The sequence below is a fragment of the Haliotis rubra genome, unplaced genomic scaffold (genome assembly GCF_003918875.1).
Source record: "Haliotis rubra isolate DU_JTF1 unplaced genomic scaffold, ASM391887v1 Scf211, whole genome shotgun sequence".
NCBI lineage: Eukaryota > Metazoa > Mollusca > Gastropoda > Lepetellida > Haliotidae > Haliotis > Haliotis rubra.
This window is the reverse complement of record NW_025766126.1, coordinates 197,223-225,196: the sequence shown is the minus strand read 5'-3', so window position 1 is coordinate 225,196 and position 27,974 is coordinate 197,223. Positions and strand designations below refer to the sequence as shown.

Below are 27,974 nucleotides of genomic sequence, written 5' to 3'. Positions count from 1 at the left end.
GGCACCGACCAAGGGACTGCTGCCTACCTTGCTGATTGTTTGCCTGGGACATCAACTTCATATGTATCACATGTGTTTGAGGTCAATGGCATTTCTTATAGGCAGCACTATTTTGTGATTGACTCTCATTAATATATTTCAAAGCTATGTAATATAGGGAAGGCCAATCTGGAAATGTTGTGATTTCATGATCAGTGGTGGAATATCCTTTTATTTAAAAGAGAAAGTTCTACCAAAATATCCTCACTAGTCCCAAGGACTTCAAGAAAAAGATTGACTTCATATCTCTGAAGATTTTGCGAGTGTGCACTGCACTTACCCGGAGTATCTCCTTCACTATCTTCTTCTCATCATGGAAGCGGGCCTTGAGGTCCTCAACATAGAACTTGAAGAGGTCAAGTGGTGTGGAGCCTGGCTGGCCAAGCATCATGGTGAAGCGCAGGTCTTGACTAATGATGGGATACAGGTCCATCCACAGAGACATGGAGTTGAGTTTGCCCTGGTCGTGCAGCTCATCCAGGAGAACCTACATGTCAACACAGGTCATGTCAAATGTAACCACAACAGACACATGGAGTTGAGTTTGCCCTGGTCGTGCAGCTCATCCAGGAGAACCTACATGTCAACACAGGACATGTCAAATGTAACCACAACAGGAGAACCTACATGTCATGTCAAATGTAACCACAACTGGAGAACCTACATGACATGTCAAATGTAACCACAACAGGAGAACCTACATGTCATGTCAAATGTAACTACAACAGGAGAACCTACATGTCATGTCAAATGTAACCACAACAGGAGAACGTACATGTCATGTCAAATGTAACTAGAACAGGAGAACCTACATGTCAACACATGTCATGTCAAATGTAACCACAACAGGAGAACCTACATGTCATGTCAAATGTAACCACAACAGGAGAACCTACATGTCAACACAGGTCATGTCAAATTTAACCACAACAGAAGAACCTATATGTCATGTCAAATGTAACCACAACAGGAGAACCTACATGTCATGTCAAATGTAACTACAACAGGAGAACCTACATGTCATGTCAAATGTAACTACAACAGGAGAACCTACATGTCATGTCAAATGTAACCACAACAGGAGAACCTGCATGTCAACACATGTCATGTCAAATGTAACTACAACAGGAGAATCTACATGTCATGTCAAATGTAACCACAACAGGAGAACCTAGATGTCATGTCAAATGTAACCACAACAGGAGAACGTACATGTCATGTCAAATGTAACTAGAACAGGAGAACCTGCATGTCAACACAGGTCATGTCAAATGTAACCACAACAGGGGAGCCTACATGTCATGTCAAATGTAACCACAACAGGAGACCCTACATGTCATGTCAAATGTAACTACAACAGGAGAACCTACATGTCATGTCAAATGTAACCACAACAGGAGAACCTACATGTCATGTCCAATGTAACCACAACAGGAGAATCTACATGTCAACACAGGGCATGTCAAATGAAACTAGAACAGGAGAACCTGCATGTCAACACAGATCATGTCAAATGTAACTACAACAGGAGAACCTACATGTCATGTCAAATGTAACCACAACAGGAGAATCTACATGTCATGTCAGATGTAACCACAACAGGAGAATCTGCATGTCATGTCAAATGTAACTACAACAGGAGAACCTACATTTCATATCAAATGTAACCACAACAGGAGAACCTACATGTCATGTCAAATGTAACCACAACAGGAGAATCTACATGTCATGTCAAATGTAACCACAACAGGAGAATCTGCATGTCATGTCAAATGTAACCACAACAGGAGAATCTACATGTCATGTCAAATGTAACCACAACAGACACATGGAGTTAAGCTTGCCCTGGCCGTGCAGCTCATCCAAGAGAACCTCTATGTAAGTTTTGTAAACTTTTTAAATCACTAAAATATAGTAATGTTGAATGTGACGCTATGAACACTTTATATACAAAACTGAACAGAAACAGGACCACAGCATGTTGACAAGAAATCCTATTCGGTCAAAGGAGAGACCACATTGTGCAGAATTGCAAGCCTGACACTGAGAAGTATGGACATAGGTTTGAAGCTTACTACAATAGGGGGTTTATGCACTACATCCCGATATCAAATTTTCAAGATTAGACTCATAGTGACGAAAAACAATTATGTACCAAAGCCTATTCGTCTCCCCTCGCCGCCATCTTTGACGATTTGTATGCCGTTTCGGGATGCTATGACTGCCGTGTTGGGATGCTATGAATGCCGTTTTGTACGCGCGGCGACCGTTCTCACGCGCTCTTGTAGCTGATACGAGAGTTTTGTTTCCATTTCAAACGATTTGTCTTCCATTACAGATGTATTGTTTTGGTTTTAGAGGATATTGTTGCAGTTTTGGTGGTTTTTGTTCTGTTTTGGTGTATATGAGTTCAGTTTTGATGATTTGTTCACCGTTTGTATGGTAGGCCTGCAGCTGTTAAATCTTACAGGCCACAGAGTTTCTGTTGCCTATTTCATGAAAAACTTGCTGAATAGGTTTTTCACAAATGTTTCTTTCAAAACCATTGGTTTACATGCAAACTTGTATCAGTTGACAAGATCTGGCCAGACTGAAGAAAACGAAAAGACTGTTGGCGGGTATGAAGCAGTGTGAGTCCCAGTGTGAGACAGGGCCACACTGAGGTGTGATGGAGGAGCAAGGGAGTGGTGTATATCACAGGCAGTCTGCCTCCAACATGCTAGCATGACCTGGTACCACACGACTGTACAAGACAACACCAGGACCGTCTTTCTTTAATTACATGAGCAGGTGCAGCTTGAGATAATTCAATTCTGTCCCTCTTCTTTGTTCATGCACCACCGCATATCTAATCTGACGGCATCTACAGATGCAGGAAGCGAGTGCAACAATTATAGTGATTACACACATAACACTGTCATCAGGCCTGGCATGCTTCAAATTTATAGAAGTTTTTTGTCTCCTGAAAGGATGAGAAGATTCTCCTCTTCTGTGACTTGAATGTGTCTATGAAGACGACAGAGAGTATTTTTTGGAATAATTAGAACTGTCTTTTGGACTTATTGATTTGTTGTACATGTGACTGAGTAACACCATTCTTGTACCAATCAATGGTAAAAAACGGCACTGTAACACTTCTGTACAAGTAAGGGTTCTATTGCGTGATGGAGTCTAATTCAACAGTTACACTGACTGATGTGACTTGCTAGCAGAAGTTGCAACAAGTGAGTTGGTTTTCAGTTGCTTTGAAAAGTATTTCATTTATATCACAGCATGTGAGCTTAATGTGTATAGAAGGTCTAATGTGATCATGCTCTTCCAGAATTACAAAATATGTTGAAAAGTTGTATAATGCTTTTGAAGGCATGAAAGCATGATGGAGGATGAGAGGGTAAAACTATGAAATGATTAGAGACAGGGTGGTGGGGAAGACATCTAGGCCTACAGACAGGGTGGGGCAGGTGGTGCATCTAGGCCTACAGACAAGGTGGGGCAGGTGGGACATCTAGGCCTACAGACAAGGTGGGGCAGGTGGGACATCTAGGCCTACAGACAAGGTGGGACAGGAAGGACATCTAGGCCTACAGGCAGGAGGGAGGGACATCTAGGCCTACAGACAGACTGGGGCAGGTGGGAAATCTTGGCCTACAGACAAGGTGGGGCAGGTGGCACATCTAGGCCCATAGACAAGGTGGGACAGGAAGGACATCTAGGCCTACAGGCAGGGAGGGATAGGTGGGACATCTAGGCCTACAGACAAGGTGGGGCAGGTGGGACATCTAGGCCTACAGACAAGGTGGGACAGGAAAGACATCTAGGCCTACAGGCAGGGAGGGGAAGGCGGGACATCTAGGCCTACAGGCAGACTGGGGCAGGTGGGACATCTTGGCCTACAGACAGGGTGGGGCAGGTGGGACATCTAGGCCCATAGACAAGGTGGGGCAGGTGGTGCATCTTGGCCTACAGACAGGGTGGGGTAGGTGGGACATCTAAGCTAACAGACAAGGTGGGGCAGGTTGGACATCTAGGCCTATAGACAGGGTGGGGCAGGTGGTGCATCTAGGCCTACAGACAAGGTGGGGCAGGTGGGACATCTAGGCCTACAGACAGGGTGGGGTAGGTGGGACATATAGGCTTACAGACAAGGTGGGGGCAGGTGGGACATCTAGGCCTACAGACAGGGTGGGGCAGGTGGTGCATCTAGGCCTACAGACAGGGTGGGGCAGGTGGTGCATCTTGGCCTACAGACAGGGTGGGGTAGGTGGGACATCTAGGCTAACAGACAAGGTGGGGCAGGTTGGACATCTAGGCCTACAGGCAGGGTGGGGCAGGTGGTGCATCTAGGCCTACAGACAGGGTGGGGCAGGTGGGACATCTAGGCCTACAGACAGGGTGGGGCAGGTGGGACATCTAGGCCTACAGACAAGGTGGGGCAGGTGGGACATCTAGGCCCACAGACAAGGTGGGGCAGGTGGGACATCTAGGCCTACAGACAGGGTGGGGGCAGGTGGGACATCTAGGCCTACAGACAAGGTGGGGCAGGTGGGACATCTAGGCCCATAGACAAGGTGGGACAGGAAGGACATCTAGGCCTACAGGCAGGGAGGGGAAGGTGGGACATCTAGGCCTACAGAGTGGGGCAGGTGGGACATCTAGGCTATAGACAAGGTGGGGCAGGTGGGACATCTTGGCCTACAGTCAGCGTGGGGCAGGGGGGACATCTTGGTTTACAGACAGGGTGGGGTAGGTGGGACATCTAGGCTTACAGACAAGGTGGGGCAGGTGGTGCATCCAGGCCTACACACAGGGTGGGGCAGGTGGTGCATCTAGGCCTACAGACAGGGTAAGGCAGGTAGGACAACTAGGCCTACAGACAAGGTGGGGCAGGTGGGGCATCTAGGCCTACAGACAAGGTGGGGCAGGTGTTGCATCTAGGCCTACAGACAGGGTAACGCAGGTGGGACAACTAGGCCTACAGACAAGGTGGGGCAGGTGGGACATCTAGGCCTACAGACAGGGTGAGGCAGGTGGGACATCTAGGCTTACAGACAAGGTGGGGGCAGGTGGGACATCTAGGCCTACAGACAGGGTGGGGCAGGTGGTGCATCTAGCCTACAGACAGGGTGGGGCAGGTGGGACATCTAGGCTTACAGACAGGGTGGGGCAGGTGGGACAACTAGGCCTACAGACAGGGTGGGGTAGGTGGGACATCTAGGCCTACAGACAAGGTGGGGGCAGGTGGGACATCTAGGCCTACAGACAGGGTGGGGCAGGTGGGACAACTAGGCCTACAGACAAGGTGGGGCAGGTGGCACATCTAGGCCCATAGACAAGGTGGGACAGGAAGGACATCTAGGCCTACAGGCAGGGAGGGGAAGGTGGAACATCTAGGCCTACAGACAGGGTGGGGCAGGTGGGACAACTAGGCTTACAGACAAGGTGGAGCAGGTGGGACATCTAGGCCCATAGACAAGGTGGGACAGGAAGGACATCTAGGCCTACAGGCAGGGAGGGGAAGGTGGAACATCTAGGCCTACAGACAGGGTGGGGCAGGTGGGACAACTAGGCCTACAGACAAGGTGGGGCAGGTGGGACATCTAGGCCCATAGACAAGGTGGGACAGGAAGGACATCTAGGCCTACAGGCAGGAGAGGGGTGCATCTGGGCCCTACAGACAAGGTGGAACATCTGGGGCCTACAGACAGGGTGGGGCAGGTGGTGCATCTAGGCCTACAGGCAGGGTGGGGGCAGGTGGGACATCTGAGCCCAGACATGGAGCAAAATCTTAGGCCTACAGGTGGGGCAGGTGGGACATCTAGGCCTACAGACAAGGTGGGGCAGGTGGTGCATCTAGGCCTACAGACAAGGTGGGGCAGGTGGGACATCTAGGCCTACAGACAGGGTGGGGCAGGTGGGACATCTAGGCCTACAGACAAGGTTGGGGCAGGTGGTGCATCTAGGCCTACAGACAAGGTGGGGCAGGTGGGACATCTAGGCCTACAGACAGGGTGGGGCAGGTGTGACATCTAGGTCTACAGACAAGGGGCAGGGCAGGTGGGACATCTAGGCCTATAGACAAGGTTGGGCAGGTGGTGCATCTTGGCCTACATTGCCAATTTGGGTATTCATTGCTTCATAAAAGTAATATTTGACAATGAAAAACACGCTTAAATGATAACATGTAGACCTGGTAACTTCATCTTGATACAGATGAAATAGGAATATTCCCAGACTTACGGTTTAGCATGAAGAAAATAGTCCCTATCTTTCTGAGTGGACAGGTTTTTTTATATTCATAGGGAAAGCAATGCAAAAACACTTGACCAATTCGGGTGATTAGGATGCAGGAATTACAATGAACAAACTAAAATATACATTATATCTGGACTGATAGGTTGACAACAGACAGAAAGTGTGTCACCCTAACCCAATCATGACACGGTAACTCTAAACATGTGTGGGTGCATAAAGGCCTGATGATACTATTGATGTTACTGTTGATGTTAAACTTCAACTCAAACACGACTATTATGGAACTACTGATGTTACAACTGATGTTACTGTTGATGTTAAACTTCAACTCAAACACGACTATTATTGAACTACTGATGTTACAACTGATGTTACTGTTGATGTTAAACTTCAACTCAAACACGACTATTATGGAACTATTGATGTTACAACTGATGTTACATTCTCTTCCCACAGAGGTTACTCCTGTCATATCTTCCTACGTAACCTCTGTTCTAATACGGCCCTTTCATGGTGTGAGCGTTCAAGACTCGTGATTGGAGACAATCAGATTTAGTTGTGCAATCAGCAACGTTGTTTCAAAAGTGATCATTCGCAAGGCCTCGGTAATTTCCGTATGCTTCGAGAAAACTAAACTTCTTCCCCTGCGCGATGCGCAAACGTTTCTTCTAGACAGAACTCAGTTATGTTATGGCGGATCAGTGGCGTCTCCATCGCCCTCGTTGACAACTGACAAGCTAGCCATTAAACGTTTTGTGTGTAACATCAACACAAGTCCCCGGCAGATGGGGGATATTTGTGGCCCCACATTTGCTTGTGTTAGTTAAGTTGAATCTAAGTCGATGTAACAGGCTTTCTGATTGGATGGAAAGAAGGGAGATAATTCGTGTTGCGATCTTTTGCCGCTAGGGGATTTTACGAGAACCGGGAAATATGGCCGTATTAGAACAGAGGTTACGTAGGAAGATATGACAGGAGTAACCTCTGTGGGAAGAGAATGCTGATGTTATTGTTGATGTTAAACTTCAATTCAAACATGACTATTATGGAACTATTAATGTTACAACTGATGTTACTGTTGATGTTAAACTTCAACTCAAACACGACTATTATGGAACTATTGATGTTACAACTGATGTTACTGTTGATGTTAAACTTCAACCTATCATATTATTCAAATAATACAACTATTCAACTGAAATAAGTTTACTTTAATGAAAATGAAAGCTCACACATTCACAATGTCCAGATATAGAGGAAGCAAACATTATTGCGATTGTTGCTCAACTATATTCTCAACTATTTCTCATTATATTTTCATGTTCACATAATGTAATAAAAAGATTTTGTTAATAATATGTATGGTGTCCTTTTCCCCAATAACAGTGGCTCTCCACTTGGTAAAATGAGACAACACTGAGAAATACCTCCACTTTCTAAGCTTTGTATGAATAACACTTGAGAAGATCTGATTGATGTTGGGTATTGTTTGAAAGCTCTGAACATCGATAATATAGGCGTATTTTTGCTGTTGTAACAAGTGATTTTATTGGATAAAGATTGTTTTCTAATGATGCTATTATTTGCCAGAATTTGCCTTAAGAATCATGATTGGTAAAAATCAAGTATGTGACCTTAGGCAGCCAAACATATTACAGAAATGGATACCATCCTTGTGTACAATAACTTCTAGATTTAGATAAATGTTTTTGGTTAAATGTTGCAGGAAATTGCAACCAATACTTAAAATATTGAACATCATGGACGTATTGTACTAGGTTGCGACCTGTGGAAAAAGCTTCCCATGCATATATTTTCACATTAAACATTGTGTCTGAGCAAAAAAAATGAGGCAACATTTGATGCGAATAGAACAAATAGATGAAAATACAAACATAGTTGTAAGTTTGATTTTAACTATTACTTTATTTTATTCATAATTTTGGAGGTTCAAAACATCTATATTTTGTTCTTTGACAATTCCGACGTGGACGCATTGCCAAAGCATGTGTATAAGAATTGATTTTTCAGTAAAATTGTGAAAAATTATTAATAATTTGAAGTCTGTAGACAAAATTTAGTGAATTGAAATGTAACATGTTTTCTGACAGTGTGAAAAGTGAAAGATTTAATAAATGAGTCTCATGGCAGGTAGGTTCCTAAAAATATAAATCATTTTGTTGTGACAATGGCATCTGCGGTGTTGAATGGGTTAAACATAATTTCTACTTTGTGGAGTACTTTATGATGCCCCCATGTGTCAGAAATACTTGGCAAAAGTCACCTACCACAAAGCTCTCCCTGTTCTTGCGTTGCTGTCGCTTCATCCTCCGTCTCTCCCGCTCCCGCTCGTCATCATACTCCTGCTCCAACATGCGGATGTGGTCCTCGAAACAGACCAGGGCATCTTCCTTGTCCATATCTGACACAGAAACATCCATTAGAGTCAGTCATCCGTTAGAGTCAGTCATAAATTAATCAGTCATCCATTAGAGTCAGTCATCTGTTAGAGTCAGTCATAAATTAATCAGTCATCCATTAGAGTCAGTCATCCATCAGCATCAGTCAGAAATTAGAGTCAGTCAGCCATTAGAGCCAGTCAATCATCCATTAGAGTCAGTCAGTCATATATTAGAGTCAGTTATTCATTAGAGCTAGTCAGTCATCCAATAGAGCTAGCCATCCATTAGAGCCAGTGAGTCATCCATTAGAGTCAGTCATACATTAGAGCCAGTTATACGATAGAGCCAGTCAGTCATCCATTAGAGCCAGTCATACATTAGAGCCAGTCACTCATCCATTGAAGCCAGTCAGTCATACATTAGAGCCAGTCAGTCATACATTAGAGCCAGCCAGTCATCCACTAGAGCCAGTCATACATTAGAGCCAGTCACTCATCCATTGGAGCCAGTCAGTCATACATTACAGCCAGTCATACATTACAGCCAGTCAGTCATCCATTAGAGTAAGTCAGTCATCCATCCATTAGATAATACATTAGAGCCAGCCAGTCAGTCATACATTAGAGCCAGCCAGTCAGCCATACATTACAGCCAGTCAGTCACACATTAGAGCCAGTCATACATTAGAGCCAGCCAGTCATACAATAGAGCCAGCCAGTCATATAATTGAGCCAGTCAGTCATCCATTGGAGTCAGTGATCAATCATCAGCAGTCAGGTCAAACATTTCTAGGCCTAGCAAGCTCTTCCCAGCAATGCATGTTGTGCTATTTACTAATGTATAGGTAAGAACAGTTGTTCCCCATAACAAAGATCAGGGCCTCCTTTCACAAAGCACTAAGGTGATCGTAAGTCACGAAGGTAACCTTAGTGCAATATTAAAGAATGGGAGTTAAGGTTAACCTTAGTAAAGATTGCTTCGTGAAAGGAGCCCCAGGTAACATAATGACCAGATGAGACTATAACACACACCAAGGTTGGGATGCCCACTACCCAGGTAACATAATGACCAGATGACACTATAATACACACCAAGGTTGGGATGCCCACTACCCAGGTAACATAATGACCAGATGAGACTACAACACACACCAAGGTTGGGATGCCCACTACCCAGGTAACATAATGACCAGATGAGACTATAACACACACCAAGGATGGGATGCCCACTACCCAGGTAACATAATGACCAGATGAGACTATAACACACACCAAGGTTGGGATGCCCACTACCCAGGTAACATAATGACCAGATGACACTATAATACACACCAAGGTTGGGATGCCCACTACCCAGGTAACATAATGACCAGATGAGACTATAACACACACCAAGGATGGGATGCCCACTACCCAGGTAACATAATGACCAGATGAGACTACAACACACACCAAGGATGGGATGCCCACTACCCAGGTAACATAACGACCAGATGAGACTATAACAGACCAAGGTTGGGGTGCCCACTACCCAGGTAACATAATGACCAGATGAGACTACAACACACACCAAGGTTGGGATGCCCACTACCCAGGTAACATAATGACCAGATGAGACTACAACACAGACCAGGGATGGGATGCCCACTACCCAGGTAACATAACGACCAGATGAGACTACAACACAGACCAAGGATGGGATGCCCACTACCCAGGTAACATAATGACCAGATGAGACTACAACACAGACCAAGGCTGGGATGCCCACTACCCAGCAACATAACGACTAGATGAGACTATAACACACCAAGGTTGGGGTGCCCACTACCCAGGTAACATAATGACCAGATGAGACTACAACACACACCAAGGTTGGGATGCCCACTACCCAGGTAACATAATGACCAGATGAGACTACAACACAGACCAAGGATGGGATGCCCACTACCCAGGTAACATAATGACCAGATGAGACTACAACACACACCTAGGATGGGATGACCACTACCCAAGCAAAATAATGACCAGATGAGACTACAACACACACCAAGGTTGGGATGCCCACTACCCAGGTAACATAATGACCAGGTGAGACTACAACACAGACCAAGGATGGGATACCCACTACCCAGGTAACATAACGACCAGATGAGACTACAACACAGACCAAGGATGGGATGCCCACTACCCAGGTAACATAATGACCAGATGAGACTATAACAGACCAAGGCTGGGATGCCCACTACCCAGGTAACATAATGACCAGATGAGACTATAACACACACCAAGGATGGGATGCCCACTACCCAGGTAACATAATGACCAGATGAGACTATAACACACACCAAGGGTGGGGATGCCCACTACCCAGGTAACATAATGACCAGATGAGACTACAACACACACCAAGGCTGGGATGCCCACTACCCAGCAACATAACAACCATATGAGACTATAACACACCAAGGTTGGGGTGCCCACTACCCAGGTAACATAATGACCAGATGAGACTATAACACACACTAAGGCTGGGATGCCCACTACCCAGGTAACATAATGACCAGATGAGACTACAACACAGACCAAGGATGGGATGCTCACTACCCAGGTAACATAATGACCAGATGAGACTACAACACATACCAAGGTTGGGATGCCCACTACCCAGGTAACATAATGACCAGATGAGACTATAACACAGACCAAGGATGGGATGCCCACTACCCAGGTAACATAATGACCAGGTGAGACTACAACACAGACCAAGGCTGGGATGCCCACTACCCAGGTAACATAACGACCAGATGAGACTACAACACAGACCAAGGCTGGGATGCCCACTACCCAGGTAACATAATGACCAGATGAGACTACAACAGACCAAGGATGGGATGCCCACTACCCAGGTAACATAACGACCAGATGAGACTACAACACAGACCAAGGATGGGATGCCCACTACCCAGGTAACATAATGACCAGATGAGACTACAACACACACCAAGGCTGGGATGCCCACTACCCAGGTAACATAATGACCAGATGAGACTACAACACACACCAAGGTTGGGGTGCTCACTACCCAGGTAACATAATGACCAGATGAGACTACAACACAGACCAAGGCTGGGATGCCCACTACCCAGGTAACAAAATGACCAGATGAGACTACAACACACACCAAGGTTGGGGTGCTCACTACCCAAGTAACATAATGACCAGATGAGACTACAACACATACCAAGGTTGGGGTGCTCCGTACCCAGGTAACATAACGACCAGATGAGACTATAACACACACCAAGGTTGGGGTGTTACCCAGGTAACATAATGACCAGATGAGACTATAACACACACCAAGGATGGGGTGCCCACTACCCAGGTAACATAATGACCAGATGAGACTACAACACAGACCAGGTAACAAAACAAACAACACACATGCCTAGGTTGACCTGTAAGGCACCCCCTGCACACTACTGGAGACCTTCCAGTGCCCATAACTGGCACAGTTCTGTTTCTAAATACAGACAGAGATGATGAGTAATATCTGCACCCAACTGCCATTAGAATCTCTCATATGTATAACCTAATTCCAGCTGTTTGTCACAATTGCAAATTTAATGAATATAAGTTCTTCACTTTTCACAAAATATCCATTAACTCCAAACGTGATTGTCCTTCAGACTGACTCATTTTTTCATTTCTGATGAGAATATAATGCTTTGGGAACTCATATCCATTTGTCTTATCTGATCACAAATGAGTTTCACAAGGCACTCCATGTTGAGTGAGTAAAATGCACACCGAATGACGGGGTATATTATCAGGCAGGTTGCAGCTGTATATCAACACTACATAATGATACACATGTCTGAACACTCCTTTTTCAACGTTTGCTTGTTGCTTTGCGGCACACGAATTTATTAGCATCCTGTACACCATATCTTTAATGAACAAGCTTTATAACGAAAACACAGATATAACTTTTAACTTTTAACCTACTTTGTTGGTTTGGTAACCTGTCTGTGCAAAACAAAACTAAACTCAACAAAATTGTTATCACAGCACACAAAATCATTGGCACAGATTCAGTAACATCTATCAGCCTATTTATGAGCAGCAAATTGTCAAAAAAGTGCAGAAAATTGTAGATGACAGCTCTCATATTCTATTTTACGATTTTGAATTTCTTCTATCAGGATGCCGTCTGCGCATGCCAATGGCTAGAACAAACAGGTTCTGGCTATTGATAATTGTTGTTTTCTTTTGTCCATTATGAATACTGTATACCTTAATATTTGAAGAATGTTTATCATTAAAGAGTAGCTTTTATGATCTTTTTACACTTAAATAAGCTAAATAACAGTCTTATAATGCTCATTATAACAGATGGCGCTGTGCAAGATTGTTAAAAGTGAAAATTAAAAAATATGGTGGTTTGAAACAGCATTCATTAAATATCTAAATGACCAGTCGGACTAGACTGGACTGGCTATTTACTAGACAATGTCATTGAGACGTGCCTTACTGTCGAACCCTGTGATACACAGGGCATGACTCCCTTTCCTGGCAGCATGTATGTCTTGCAGCTCTCTCGGTGACAAGTGACAATATATGTGTACATTGTTTTATTGATGGGGAACCTATTAGTTCCAACATATATTTCAGCACTGAAACCATGTCCCTTTAGATGCCATCACAAATTATATGAAATGATAAGAGAATACTACATTCTAGATATCTTAATGGTGAAATGGAGTCCTTAAACTCCCACGTGCATCTCATTGAGTTCATGTATCTTGAGTCATGTTACAACATTATTTATTAAGCACTAGTCTTATCAACAACTGTAATGAATTAGAGAAAATGTGAACACATTAGTGACGTTGTTGCTTGTTCTTTTTTAGTAGGTATCTCAGATAGATCACATTGGTATTTCTAAGATGCTCTGTCAAAAGATCAAAGGTTAAGAAGGTATAATTTGCCCTGATCTATGAAAACCTTATGACAGTTCAGAGCATGCTTTATTGCATGCCACATTGCAGAAGCTAAAACCTTCTACCTTTTCTCACCTACCAAAACTTACCTTGTTTTGTTAGATCTGGCTTTATAATTGAATCACTAATAATTGGTGCAAAGCAATATTTAATAACATTATACTTGGGGCGAAAGAAAACTATGTATCCAAAATTGACTAATATATATCACACATTTCAGGGGTGGAAATAACCAATTGCACGACGTCCGAGTCCAGTGTTCTTTTTCTGTCGGCAAGCACATTCGTATATCATGCTGTACCGGTGACCAGTTGACTTTCCAATGTTAATTATGTTGCTTATTTAAAAATTCAACATGAAAATCGGCCGGTATAGTGGACAAATTATCAGGGCAAGTGATTTTCCATGTGCCACTGTACCAGAGTACACTAGCAATTTTAAACTTATTTCCGCCCCTGCATTTATACTGTGAAAACCTGGATTTACCAAAAGGAATATTACAGTGGACTGTGTTTCTGTATTGAAACAATGTGTTGATGTCATATGACTTAGCTTGTTCATTTAGCATTATATGACAAGACATACATCTGTTATTCACCACTATAACATAAATAAAATAGTCAAAGCAATTCCAATATATATTTATATCCGTCATGCTTGTCTTCCATCCTAACCTAGTTGTTCTTCCATATGTATTTCAGTACAAATCATTTATAAAAAAAACACCAAAAGTTACAAAGTAAACACTTTAGAATAAATTTGTGTGAAGACTTTTCAACATTCAGTTACCGGGATATATTGTACAAGGTTAGCCCAACAGGTGGAGGATACATTTAGGTTTGGGATTTTTAACAATTTTCTCTCAAATATAGAAACATATCCTGCAAATTCCATGTCTATGTCGTATAGGAACATGTGTTTAAATACTACAAAACAATAACATGCTTATCAACATTCTATCAATCAAACAACCAATAATGAGTTTACAATTACTTTCTCAGTCTAATAATGTCTGCATAACAATTATCAAAAATATAATCAGTATTGTTATAGTGAGTGAGTGAGTTTACTTTTATGCCACTTTTTGCAATATTCCAACAATATCATGGCGGGGACACCAGAAATGGGCTTCACACATTGTATGAACCCAGGTCTTCGGCACGATGAGCAAACGCTTTAACCACTCGGCTACCTCACCGGCCCTCTTTGTTATAGTAATACACTAAATTTATATAACAAAAATGGGTATTCATTAAGTTGCTATTATGAAATTATCCCAAAGGCTATTACATGGCAAAGGAAACACTGTAGTTTGAAATATGGTGAAAAACAATCAAATAAACTTTAGACTATTAAAATTTGAGCCCAATCTGAAGCTTGTGATATATTTAACAGTAAATATATATCCATGGTGTAAGTAACGGCATGAAAAATATATCTAAAATATGTGCAAATTCTACATCATGACTGATAACTGCAGGACAACATGACTGAACGTGAACTGTTATCTGAATCAATCTGGCAATCAGCATGTTGACATTTGTTTTATTTTCTTAACTGTAACAATCTGCAAACTTTTAAAAACAATTCCTGAGTAACTGAGAGACTGGGTGATAATTAGTGTTGCCTTTGTGCATGATACAGTGTCCAACCACACAATTTGTGTTGAACTTACTGGGATAATGTAATGCTTCTGTAAAGTCCTGCTGAGATACATGTACATGAAGTAGTGCTGTGAATGGTCACTAAAGAAATGTTCATCATTAGCAATGTGGTTAATCTTCAGAGGTCACTTTTAAGTAATCTTTCCTCAGCTAAATGACATCCCAGAAAAGGTAATTTCAATAAGAATGTCCCTGTGACACTTAGGCCAAGAATTGCAGCAGCCAGTAATGTTACACATCAACAGCAGCCAGTAATGTTACACATCAACTGAGCAATTTTATTGACATAGTGCTTAAATGTAGGCAAATTTATGTTGTGTCATTATTTTGCAGGTTTCTTTACATATGTACTACTGTACACTGCTAACTTCACCCTTACGTAATGTATATATTGCCCACATGGAGTATGATTCAGACTTAGCGTTTTAACTAAATCACCGGTAGGGGAACTTGTGCACTACACAGCTGATTGCTATTTCTGGCGCTGTAGATGAGACAATTACACATGGTAATCTTAACCCTGCATATAAGACAATGCCAAGCAAATACAAATTAGAACTGAATATGTAAATAATCTTGTCTAGTGATGTTTAATTGCAAATTTCACGTCTTTACTGACAAGTCTTCTCTTGTTTGTTCGTTCACACAAAGCGATACAATGTCGTTTTCTTACCCCCTGAAAAAACGTTTGACAAAGGTGTAACCCATAGATAAGCCGAACCCAATGTACAGACTGCTTTTTTGGTCCTCAAATTTGGGGTTATGTACGGTAATATACAGTATACGTTCTTTTGTCTCTATCAGTCAAGTGAAAGGGACGTAAGGCTACTGCAGTGTGGTGTACTGGACTTGTTTCAGCAAACCAAACCTTTCACTATCAGAATATTTTTTATGAAAAACGGCACTGTTTGGATTAATGCATCCTGACTGTAGTAATAACTCCCCATGTCACTCTTCATGTGGGTAATATCATATAATAGCTCCCAATGTCATGTCTACAGGTGGGTAATATCATGTGATAGTGTTAAGGATTAATCCACAAGAGACACACCTATCCAAAATGTTTGCATATTACCAATATCTTTTTCACATAAGATTGTTAGCCCAGCGTCTCAAAATGTACTGTAGTATAGTTGAAGTTGACAGGAAATCATGTGTTCCAATACTGTCCATCCATCATTTGTTATAAGTTACAGGAACTGTTGTATGGGTAAAGGGAGGTAATGTTAGAGTAACAGGAGGTATTCACTGATGACACTCTGTGTGAAGCAGGATATCAAAGGCGCTGGTTTAACTCCATTGACTCCGTTCTCTTTACAGGCTTAAGTAGTCGACATAGCAATTCTCATTCTGCTGTTCCGAATTACCTATGTTTCAACTTTACTGACTGGAATTGGTGATCAAACAAAATATTACCCAATGTAGGCTGTCGACATAATTGAAAACATTGGGTGCAATGTTTTATGAGATATCGCGTTAACAAGAATTTCAAAAGTGGTCAAAGTGACGTGGTGACCTTGAGAATGAGGTCAAGGTCACCAAAATCGTCTGGTGTCTGGGTAATGCCCCAATGTAGGCTATCACCAAATTTGAAGACATTTGGTACAACAGTTCATGAGAACGTACATACGTACGGACGGACGATGCTGAATACATAGTCCCCCGTTCCGCGTTGTGGCGGGGGACAATAAACATATGTTATATTTGGGATTACACTTTCGTTAGTAAAGAAATATAACATATGTTTCATTTGACCACTTTCTAAATGGCATTGTGTAATCATAGCTTTCGGCCGTGGGAGCAGTGCCAATTAACACTTGTCAGAGAGGTACACAAAGTCCACAGTCTAGACAACCAGTTGTCCGATTTCTATTTTTGTGGAAGTCACGGTGGCTGAGCGGGTTAGGCGGCTGAATTTGTGTGCTGGCGATTAGGTGCCTGACTCTGAGGGTGTGGGTTCGAATCACGGACGGGATTCAACCCAACAAAAGTACTAGAATCTGTACTTTACAAAAGAAAGTGCAATCCCAAATATAACATATGTTGCATTTGACCACTTTGTAAATGGCATTGTGCAATCAATGTGAAATCAGTTCAAGAGATAGACAGTAGGAGGGTTTCAGTGTTTGTAGTTTGTACATCAAGTGTATTTCTGTGTTCAAACAGTCTCTGGTCCTGTTATAAATGACACACAAGTTACCTTCCCAGAATCAAGCTAAGGCTGTATTGGCAGGGTGTCACCAGACACCAAATGGTGTGCCCCATATGCATGAAAGCTGAATATGGATGTAAACATAATGCACTACAAGCCAAATATGAGCATGGATGTCTTGAAATTATTCAAATTTATTCAGCTGCTATATCCACCACACCATGGAAGCAGTCAGTGGGGATAGAGTACTCAATCATGTTCACATACAACAACTGTACACCAACAAAGTCACTACACATGAAGGCATTTCTTTAACCGTTAAAACAAAACTCCAAACCCATGTTCCATTCCTTCCGACACCAGACACACTGCCCACTTTCACACAGGCTGCCAACCATTCCACAGATTTTATATATTAATGCTAATGACACAGAGATTATTAGACGAGCAAGTGTGTCATACGACTTGTACAAAACAAGTCTTGCTCAGGCAATACATAATTTTGCACGAGGTTTCGTATAAGTCATATGACAGACTTGCTTGAGTGTATTAATTTCCTTTTTAACCATTTGTGCAGTAAAACACAGTAAGCAAGTGCGACAGCCCTTTTCATTGACTTCACGTTCAACTGTTTAATGATGTCACAGACGACGAAATACAACAATGGTTGCTAGGCACCATATGGGTAATAAAACGCTGTATGTACTCACTCTGTAGATCTGGGTCCTCCGTAAAGCGGGGGTTATCAAGCAGCATGGCTTGTGCTTCTGACCATGTAGTGCAGTATGTCAGACTTGGCATGCTGTCAAGGATTTCATTGAACAGTTTAGTGTTGCGTTTTCTGAGTGTCTTGGCTTCCTCCTGAAAGTATGAATGAAAGGAATGACAGGAAACAGATGTGGTCATTATCACGGTGAGTGAGTGAGTATGGGTAACGCCACTTTTAGCAATATTCCAGCAATATCACGGTGGGGGACACCAGAAAACAGGGCATGTTCATAGTGAATCCACCCGGCACAACTACAGTCCGTTTGAGTTAGAAACGGACCGATGAATTGCAAATTTTATTATTGTACAAAATTGCCACATAAATATAAATAGTACACATGTTTATCATTTACTAATACCCAACAGCATTCTTATATTTGAAAATTTTCCGGATTCCAACAAAATGTAATTTTTAGAGTAAAATTGATATTTTATACTTATCCTGACTCATGCTTATTGCTTGTCTTCTTCTTCTTTGCGAACATAGTGGAACACGTGTATTTCCCTATTGAAGTTCCCTTCAATAAAAAATCACTAATTAGTACTCACCACGAGTTACCTCCCTTCCACAAGCTCGGGAACGAGGGCGCCACCTCCACCCATGTGCCTCACTCTCTCCTCATATACTGAGCCCAACATTTGAATTTTCAGGGAAATCCAAAGTGTTATGTGGGGAGGATGGGAGGGCTTACCTCATGAGTCAGGATAAGTATAAAATATCAATTTTACTCTAAAATTACATATTTTTCCTTATCCTGACTCATGCTTATTGCTTGTAGAATCCGACGGAAAAGGAGGTGGGAATATATAATACTTTGGATTTTAATAATTAGTGATTTGAACTGTGATGATTGTAATAACCCTATGGGAACTTCATAAAGGCACTGAACTGATGAATTCCTGCTGCTAACTTATCAGCTGCCATATAAAGGTTATTACAATTTACTTATTATGATAAAAGTATATATAACATTAATACAATGCTTAAGACTAATAGACTTAAGCTTGTTAATATGATAGCATAAACTCCTTAGAGTTTGTTAGCTAAAATACTTTTATGATATAAACATTGTACTGAGCTTAAGATATGATTAAACTTAAGCTAAATATATAATAGCAAAACTCCGTAGAGTTTGTTAGCTAATACATTTTATAATGTAACCATAATGCTTAAGATATGATGAAACTTAAGCTAAATATATAATAGCAAAAAACTCTTTAGAGTTTGTTAGCTAATATACTTATATGATATAAACATAGTACTGAGCTTAAGATATGATTAAACGTAAGCTATGTATATAATAGCAAAACTCTGTAGAGTTTGTTAGCTAATACATTTTATAATGTAACCATAATGCTTAAGATATGATGAAACTTAAGCTAAATATATAATAGCAAAAACTCTTTAGAGTTTGTTAGCTAATATACTTATATGATATAAACATAGTACTGAGCTTAAGATATGATTAAACTTAAGCTATGTATATAATAGCAAAACTCCGTAGAGTTTGTTAGCTAATACATTTTACAATGTAACCATAATGCTTAAGATATGAAAAAACTTAAGCTAAATATATAATAGCAAAAAACTCTTTAGAGTTTGTTAGCTAATATACTTATATGATATAAACATAGTACTGAGCTTAAGATATGATTAAACTTAAGCTATGTATATAATAGCAAAACATGAGTTTGTTAGCTAATACATTTTACAATGTAACCATAATGCTTAAGATATGAAAAAACTTAAGCTAAATATATAATAGCAAAAAACTCTTTAGAGTTTGTTAGCTAATATACTTATATGATATAAACATAGTACTGAGCTTAAGATATGAATAAACTTAAGCTATGTATATAATAGCAAAAACTCTGTAGAGTTTGTTAGCTAATACATGTTATAATGTAACCATAATGCTTAAGATATGATGAAACTTAAGCTAAATATATAATAGCAAAAACTCTTTAGAGTTTGTTAGCTAATATACTTATATGATATAAACATAGTACTGAGCTTAAGATATGATTAAACTTAAGCTATGTATATAATAGCAAAACTCCGTAGAGTTTGTTAGCTAATACATTTTACAATGTAACCATAATGCTTAAGATATGAAAAAACTTAAGCTAAATATATAATAGCAAAAAAAACTCTTTAGAGTTTGTTAGCTAATATACTTATATGATATAAACATAGTACTGAGCTTAAGATATGAATAAACTTAAGCTACATATATAATAGCAAAAACTCTTTAGAGTTTGTTAGCTAATATATTTTTATGATATGAGTATAGTACTGTGCTTAAGATATAATTAACTTAAGCTACATATATAATAGCAAAAACTCTGTAGAGTTTGTTAGCTAATACATTTATAATGTAACCATAGTACTGAGCTTAAGATATGATTAACTTAAGCTAAATATATAATAACAAACTCCGTAGAGTTGTTAGCTTATATATTGTATGATATAATAACCATAGTACTGAGCTTAAGATAATAAAAGAACTTAAGCAAAATATATATAGCATGTAGCTATTTAGTACTGTTATAAGATAAGTAGAAATCTGTAAGATTGACTTATCTTCTCCGAGGAACTGTCAACTGTTGTGCGAGGACCATGGGACCGAATTGGTGGATACCTGAGACGTCCTCGGTGGTGATATCTCTCAGATAGTGGTTGGCAAACACCATATCGGATCTCCAGAAATAACCCTCCATTATGGTATTTCAATAGCACTTGCCGTGTAGAGCAAGTGTAGATGTTAGCGCTCTAATATCATGAGGATTAGAAGCTCTTGGAGGGTCGAGTCCTGCAGTCTTGTAGGCACGTGAGTATGACAGTTCTGATCCAAAAGGAGATAGTAGTGCGTGAGACTTCAGTCTCATGAGCTTGTTGATAGAGGAAATAAATCTCTTGAATTTTTCCCTCCTGTTTGGCTCGGTGGAGATATATTTTCAGTGCTCTTACTGGCCATCGTGATAGATTCATCGTATCATGGGGTCCAAGTATATCATCAAAGCGTGTTCATAAACCTCACTTGTGAGGTGTTGGAGCACTATATTCAGATCCCAAGTTGGAGCGTGAAACTTCCGCTTTAATCCTCCAATCGAAAGCTCTCGTAGCAAAGGCGAAAGTAACTGGGTTTAGGTTAACTTGACGCCCATTCTCAGTTATGACAGAGCTATTGCTGCAAGATAGGTGGACAAGTTGAGCCTTTTAAAATCTTAGTCTGACGTAGATAACATAAGTAGTCAGCCACTTGAGGATGAGTAGCATATCTAGCTGTAAATCCTTTCTTTGCAGCATAATTGACAAAACTGTGCCATTTGTCATCATTATAAGTTGCAAGTTGAGTTACGCAGGGCAAGCTAGACTGCTTTGCCGCTCTGGCTGAATAACCTGTTATTCAGACACGCCTTGATACAATCCATACGTGAAGTTGGAATATTTCTGGCTTTCCGTATGCGGATGTATTAACAGATTCGAAGCACTCTGTAAGATGTAGTATTGGTTGTCCGATTTCTTGAATAAGAGTTGGAAACCACGCTCTCTGGTCAGTAGGCGCGACCAAATTCAGATGGAGGCTCTGCGTTTGACTGATTTTGAGTAAACTTGTGAGATTAACGCTGGTGGCGGAAAAGCGTGCAGCGTTGAGTCCTTCCCACGATATGCTTAGTGCGTCTGTTGCCAATGCTAGTGGGTCTGGAGCTGGCGATACGAATGTGTCAGTTGTTTGTTGAATCGAGTGGCAAATAGGTCTATTAGTGGAGTTCCTATTTCCTTGATAATTTGAATGAATATCTCTGTATGGAGCATTCATTCTGTCGGCGATGGTATGTGTGGCGAGAGAGGCGTCTGCTATCACATTCTTTGCTCCTGGAATGTGATATGCTCTGACATGTATGTTGAGATTGTCGATTAAATCGAACAATTGAAAACATAGAGTCGATAGGTTCGGGACCTGGTTGAGCTTAGTTTGTTCACATAAAAACGCCACTGTCGAATTGACTGTGTGAATCATCCACTGGGTATACTGTAGTAAGTTGCTCCAGTGCATTAAGGCGTTTATCACTGCTTGCATCTCTAGCAGATTTATGTGTAATTTGCTCTCTTGATTGCTCATAGCCCTGATGTCGTCCTGTTGGCAAGATGGGCTCCCCAACCTTGTAGTGACACATCTACGTAGAGAAGTGTTATCGATTCCAGCTCTATTAACGAGACGCTTATTCAAACATTCGATCTCTTGGTCCACCATAGTAGATGAGGTTTGACCTGAACCGGTAAATTGAACGGTAGAGATTCGTCTAGATGCGAATTGATGATGACTTGTAATGGATGTAATTGTAGTCTGCCTCTGCCTGTCATGTCTTGAGCTGAAGTGCGTAACCCCAACAGGCTCTGCCACTGTCGTAGTGGTAGCGGAGAGAGTAAGGCTTGTGGAATTGACTGTTGGATCTTGATCCATGGTCTTCCGGTACAATTATATGATTCTGCGCCGTTACAAATCAAAAACCTAGAATTAGCAGATCTTGCGAAGGTTCTAGGTCCAACTTAAGTAGGTTTACTAACCATTTAGTTGTGTTAGTAGCTTGATGATGAAATTCAACTGTAGTCTGAGACGCTGTGGATTTGGATCCACTTGTATCCCGTCGTCTAGGTAAATTCGCTGCGAAGTCCTTGACGATGTAGGTGCACAACCAGGTGTGACTGCCATCGTTGAACTTTATGTAAAAAATCGCCTGACTGCCGTGCCCTCGTCCTTACTTGACAGGGGAGGTCTCTAACCTCAAGAAAGGTTCAGATTAGCTGGACTGTAAGGAGGCTTGCTCGTTCACTGATATATTGTTGTCACTTGCAACCTAAGTCTTGAACTGTGAACTATGATCGACCTCTGCGTAGGGCGTTGTCCATCACGGTCCAATCAGAACAAGGCATTTTGATTCTGTAGAGTACCCGCTGTGATGTCACCGGTGTAGCAGGAAAAGGAACCTTGTATAATATAGTGTCGTCGTTGATATTAGAACAATCGTCAGTCTTCACCGTAGCTTCCCAAAGTTACCCGAGTGACCACGTGTTTCGAGGGTTAATGGTAAACGCGCGAAACCTCCGGCGCGAAATACCTCGCTCTGTAATATTAATGCTGGGTAGGTTATTTTCCTGGCTGTCGTGAAAGTAACTTCAGTCTTGAAGATAATTCCGACTTCCTTATATAAAGGTTCAATAAAACTTGCAAGTTGTCAGCTTGTAGACTGTATACATGAATGTATCGTCATAATTGTAGAATTAAAGCTGAACTTGTTGTACATATTTCTTCTCAGAATCGTTGACGATTATGAGTTATACTCGCTGTAACAAGGCTGCTGTTCAATTTCGTTATTGAATTGTCTGCAGATCTGCGTAATGGTCACGCATGTAGATAATCGTATCGAAGTCCGGGATTGCATACCTAGCAATCTATACGGAAAAGTTGATTCCTGTGAAGATCTACGAAACGTCGTTGATGCCCTTGATGTAGGTAGTCGGCTTGAAGATCCTTAATTAGGCTCTTCATCTGTTGATAAAATAATACAGCGACGTTCTGTGTTGTAAATAGCCTGTGCAATTGTCTTCGCGTAGGCTTGTAGACGGCATATGGCATACAGTTGATAGACAACTCATGCGATGTCTTGAACGGACTGACGAGTGGCTAGTATATGGAGACCTTGGAGGAGACTTCCTCGGCTAATGCCGGACTTCGCGGCTGGCTCTCGGCATCCCTTCTAGATCTTCTGGGTGAAGTAGACTTGGAGCCACTTAGCCTTCGCGACCTTCGCGAAAGTATCGAGTCAGAGTCCGATCAATATATGAGCGCTTGCTTCGCGAACGACCTCTGTGTTCTACAGGGTGTGGGCTCGGCGAAGCGCTCCTCCTCCGCGATGTCCCTCGTAACTGGTGAGGCTCTATCTCCTCCTTCGCGCCTGGGACTTCCTTAGCAAGTGTCTAGAGTCCGATCAATATATGAGCTGCTTCGTGATTGCGACCTTCTGGGTTCTACAGGGTGTGGGCTCGGCTCTCCTCCTCGCGATGTCCCTGCGCAACTGGTGAGGCTCTAGCTCCTTGGCGAGGCGCCCTGGGACTTCCTTAGGGAAGTGTTCGCCACGGGCTGGATTGCCGCCAGCTTGTGGGCTGGGGCCCCACGAAGCCAAAGGCAGGGCTCTGGGGCCCTGTATGACTTATTATGGGTTGGGCTCTGGGGCCCGTGGCTCTGGGGCCTCTGTAAACCGTAACGGTCCTCCATCAGTCTCATGATTTGGTTGACCAGGTCGTCTGGGATGGTCTGCGCTGGCGTTGAGGGTGTCCTCTCTGTGATAGTGACGGGACCCTCAGTTATAATCTCCGGCGTCAGCGTAGGCATCTCTGGTTGCATGTTAATCTGCGCTGAAGTGACGGTAGCCGATACCGGTCACTTCTTATGTCGTACATCTGGAATGATAATCGGAATGTCATCATCATATAAACATAATTCTGAATATCAGAAGCAAAGTTTTTTAGTAGCCTTCGTGGATTTCCTTTTGACGGCTGTAGACCTGGGGTTCGAGCGTCACGTTGAGACGGCGATGGAAGCTCTTCTAGTCTTAGATTGTGATGAAGGAACGTCCTGGGATGCAGGTCGCTTCTAGATATAGCGGACTGCGTCCCACGCTTATCCCGAAGATAACTCAGGATATATCTGACTCCGATCTATTAGCCATGACTGAAGATTGTTTCCGAGATCTATCTGCCATCCGTCACAAGACGGAATATAAATATTTATCAAAGGCAGAATTAGACAAATTAATACATAATTTACAGCGTGAAACAATAGAGCATGGAGATATGCAACTAGGGCATCTTAAATGCGGATCGGTAGCAGAGTAACGTAATTTACAAACAGTGCAGATTTTTATTAACGCAAACTGCTGAGCAAACACGGCGAACCGTGAATCAAGCAACAGAAACACGAATAATTATCAATGCATGTTGAATAAGGATACTAGTTACACCTCTATAGATGAATATAAGAGGTAACAAACTAAATATAAATAAAGGATATAGTGTGCAGGGAGACACAGGTGCTCTCACGTCTTGCTCACTGGGCGAAGAAGGAGAGAGTGAGGCACATGGGTGGAGGTGGCGCCCTCGTTCCCGCGCTTGTGGAAGGGAGGTAACTCGTGGTGAGTACTAATTAGTGATTTTTTATTGAAGGGAACTTCAATAGGGAAATACACGTGTTCCACTATGTTCGCAAAGAAGAAGAAGACAAGCAATAAGCATGAGTCAGGATAAGGAAAAATAAAGGTGTTTAAGAAACTATCATCATTGAAAACGCAAAAGTTGTTATCTGTCGCGGCGGGGTGAAACCGCAGAAACGGAACAGGCAGTCATGGCGGGGGACATCTCAAAATCTATTCGGGGAGACCTGTCGGTTCCTTGTCTGTCGTAGTGTCATAGTCACGACTTAAAGGGATGACAAGTGGTGCCACAGTTGCCTGTTGTAAGCCATCCCGAGACCAGTTACCTTGTTAAATGACATTAGCTACCTTGTTGACACAGTTTTGCCAATTTTCAGTCGTGATTTTGTTAAGGGATTCCTTAACCAAAACCTCTACGTCACGTAATCTAAAAGTTGTGTTTCATCTGGCAACATCTCCTTTGACAATTCCCCATATCATTTCAATGGGGTTAAGGTCACAGTGATAGGGTGGAAGTTGCAAAATATCGTGACTCTTACTTTTTATGTAACTGTCAACTTTGTAGAAAGGTTCACCTTTGTGGGTTTTTATGGTCTCATATAGCTGAGGCTTCGTTGCCTTTGAAGGCCGTGCGATCTGAAATTTGTCGAGCCATGATATCATATCACCTTTTCGACTGTTCGATGTCGGGGGTTTTACTGTCGGGTCCTGCATGCTGTGGTATGGGGCATTGTCCATTACGATAAAAGACTTCTCTGGTAGAGCTGGTACCAACTTGTTTTTAACCCAATCGAGAGAAAACCGCACCATTCATCTCGGAATGGTAGTCTCTGTTATCTGTGGACTTTGCCCTGAATACCAAGTCGCAGCCTGGGAGAAAGCCTTTGCTGGAGCAACCAGCATGGAGGATGATTAGTCTCTCTCCTTTCCCTAGAGGCAGCTTTCACGTGACCCCTTATCACCCCATCGGTACCCACTGACTGCTGGCAGTGTGCGAGGCATTGACCCAGGTCTCGTCCAAGTACACTGGCTCGAACCCTTCCTCGGCTTCTTCTATATAACCCTGAGAAAATTATTACTCAAGCGAACGATATCAGGGCGTTCACAGAGTACTGACCCATTCTCCCCCTAAATTTTCTTATAACGATACCTGAAAGAGTGTAAGAGTCGCCAGAGTGTGTACTTTGATACTCTGAGGTTGGGTTCTTGCTTCAAATGCTTTTTTAAAATTTTCAGCGACATGTATTTGTTTTCAGATTAGAGCTTGTTGATAGACTGCCTTACAAGGTTCTTTTGAAAGTTGTCCAAATGTTTTAATTTGTGTGATTTTGACACCACCCCTACCTGCTTTGCATCACCCTCACAATGTTTGTGTTCCAGAACATTTGTCAGTACCCTTGCTGATACTACAAAGCTTTTGCTGCCCGCTTACGGAATTTATTAATGGCATAAAATGGTTTGCCCCTTTCGGCTTCAGCACGGAAAAAATCGTACACTTTAATCATCAACTGTTTCACGTCAACATTCAACTTCATTTTTCATCAGGCATGTGTATCCCGTGCACGACGAGATAGTGGCTGTTCGGTTTCTGCGGTTTCACCCGGCCGCGACAGATAACAACTTTTGCGTTTTCAATGATGATAGTTTCTTTTGGTGGAGTCCGGAAAATTTTCAAATATAAGAAAGCTGTTGGGTATTAGTAAATGATAAACATGTGAACTATTTATATTTATGTGGCAATTTTGTACAATGATACAATTTGCAATTCATCGGTCCGTTTCTGACTCAAACGGACTGTAATGACTGGACTGTCACTGGACTAGTGACTATCCATGAAAGTGAGTTGAAAGTTGATACCACAACCATCCATGCTTCATAGAAAACTTACAGCATCAAATTAAGGGCTATGTTCAGGCCTATATAAGACAATGATCAAACAAATATGGGGTAAAAGCAAGTCACAAGTTTACTTTTGAAAGATTAATGAAGACAATCAGACTTTATTTCTTTATTAGAAAAGTCCACACATCAGACTAATTTTTGGCTACACAATGTGATCAAACAACACCAGAGAAAAACATTTTACAATTTATTTATTGGACTAGTTCATGTGTTAACACAGAACCAAAGTGAATGCGTGGAGTGCATGTTAAGTATGGATCTATGACTGTCTTAGCTATATAATCGGTTTAATAAACAGGTCCCTGGTGCCAACCCCGGAGCTGCCTAGACAGAGTGACCTACCTTTTCCCGCTTAGCAAGGAGATGCACTACGTCATCGAAGAGATCGCGGCGGTCTCGCTCGTTGACAGCTCGCCACACCTCCAGGTCCCCAAACATGTTGTCAGCTTTCCTGTAGTTTACACCAGAACCATTCTTACAATACATACAACAGGCAGAGGTTGTATGATTACAAGCCCTAACAAACTGGAGATATTTACCAAAATTACATAGCAGCAATTTCAATGACACAACATATAATG

The 27,974-nt window shown here is 41.9% G+C and overlaps 1 protein-coding gene across 4 annotated transcripts in view; it reads right to left on the bottom strand.

The window, feature by feature from the left end:
* Nucleotides 1-27,974, bottom strand: part of LOC124276682 (pre-mRNA-processing factor 40 homolog A-like) — a 63,948-nt gene that overhangs the window by 13,701 nt on the left and 22,273 nt on the right. For all 4 annotated transcript variants that reach the window (XM_046712321.1, XM_046712320.1, XM_046712323.1 and 1 more), the window contains exons 13-16: nucleotides 27,736-27,844; nucleotides 18,219-18,369; nucleotides 8,580-8,713; nucleotides 320-526 (exon numbers count right to left, since the gene is read on the bottom strand). In XM_046712321.1, coding sequence (XP_046568277.1) covers nucleotides 320-526; nucleotides 8,580-8,713; nucleotides 18,219-18,369; nucleotides 27,736-27,844 — 601 coding nt within the window. The remainder of the gene's footprint in view (nucleotides 1-319; nucleotides 527-8,579; nucleotides 8,714-18,218; nucleotides 18,370-27,735; nucleotides 27,845-27,974) is intronic.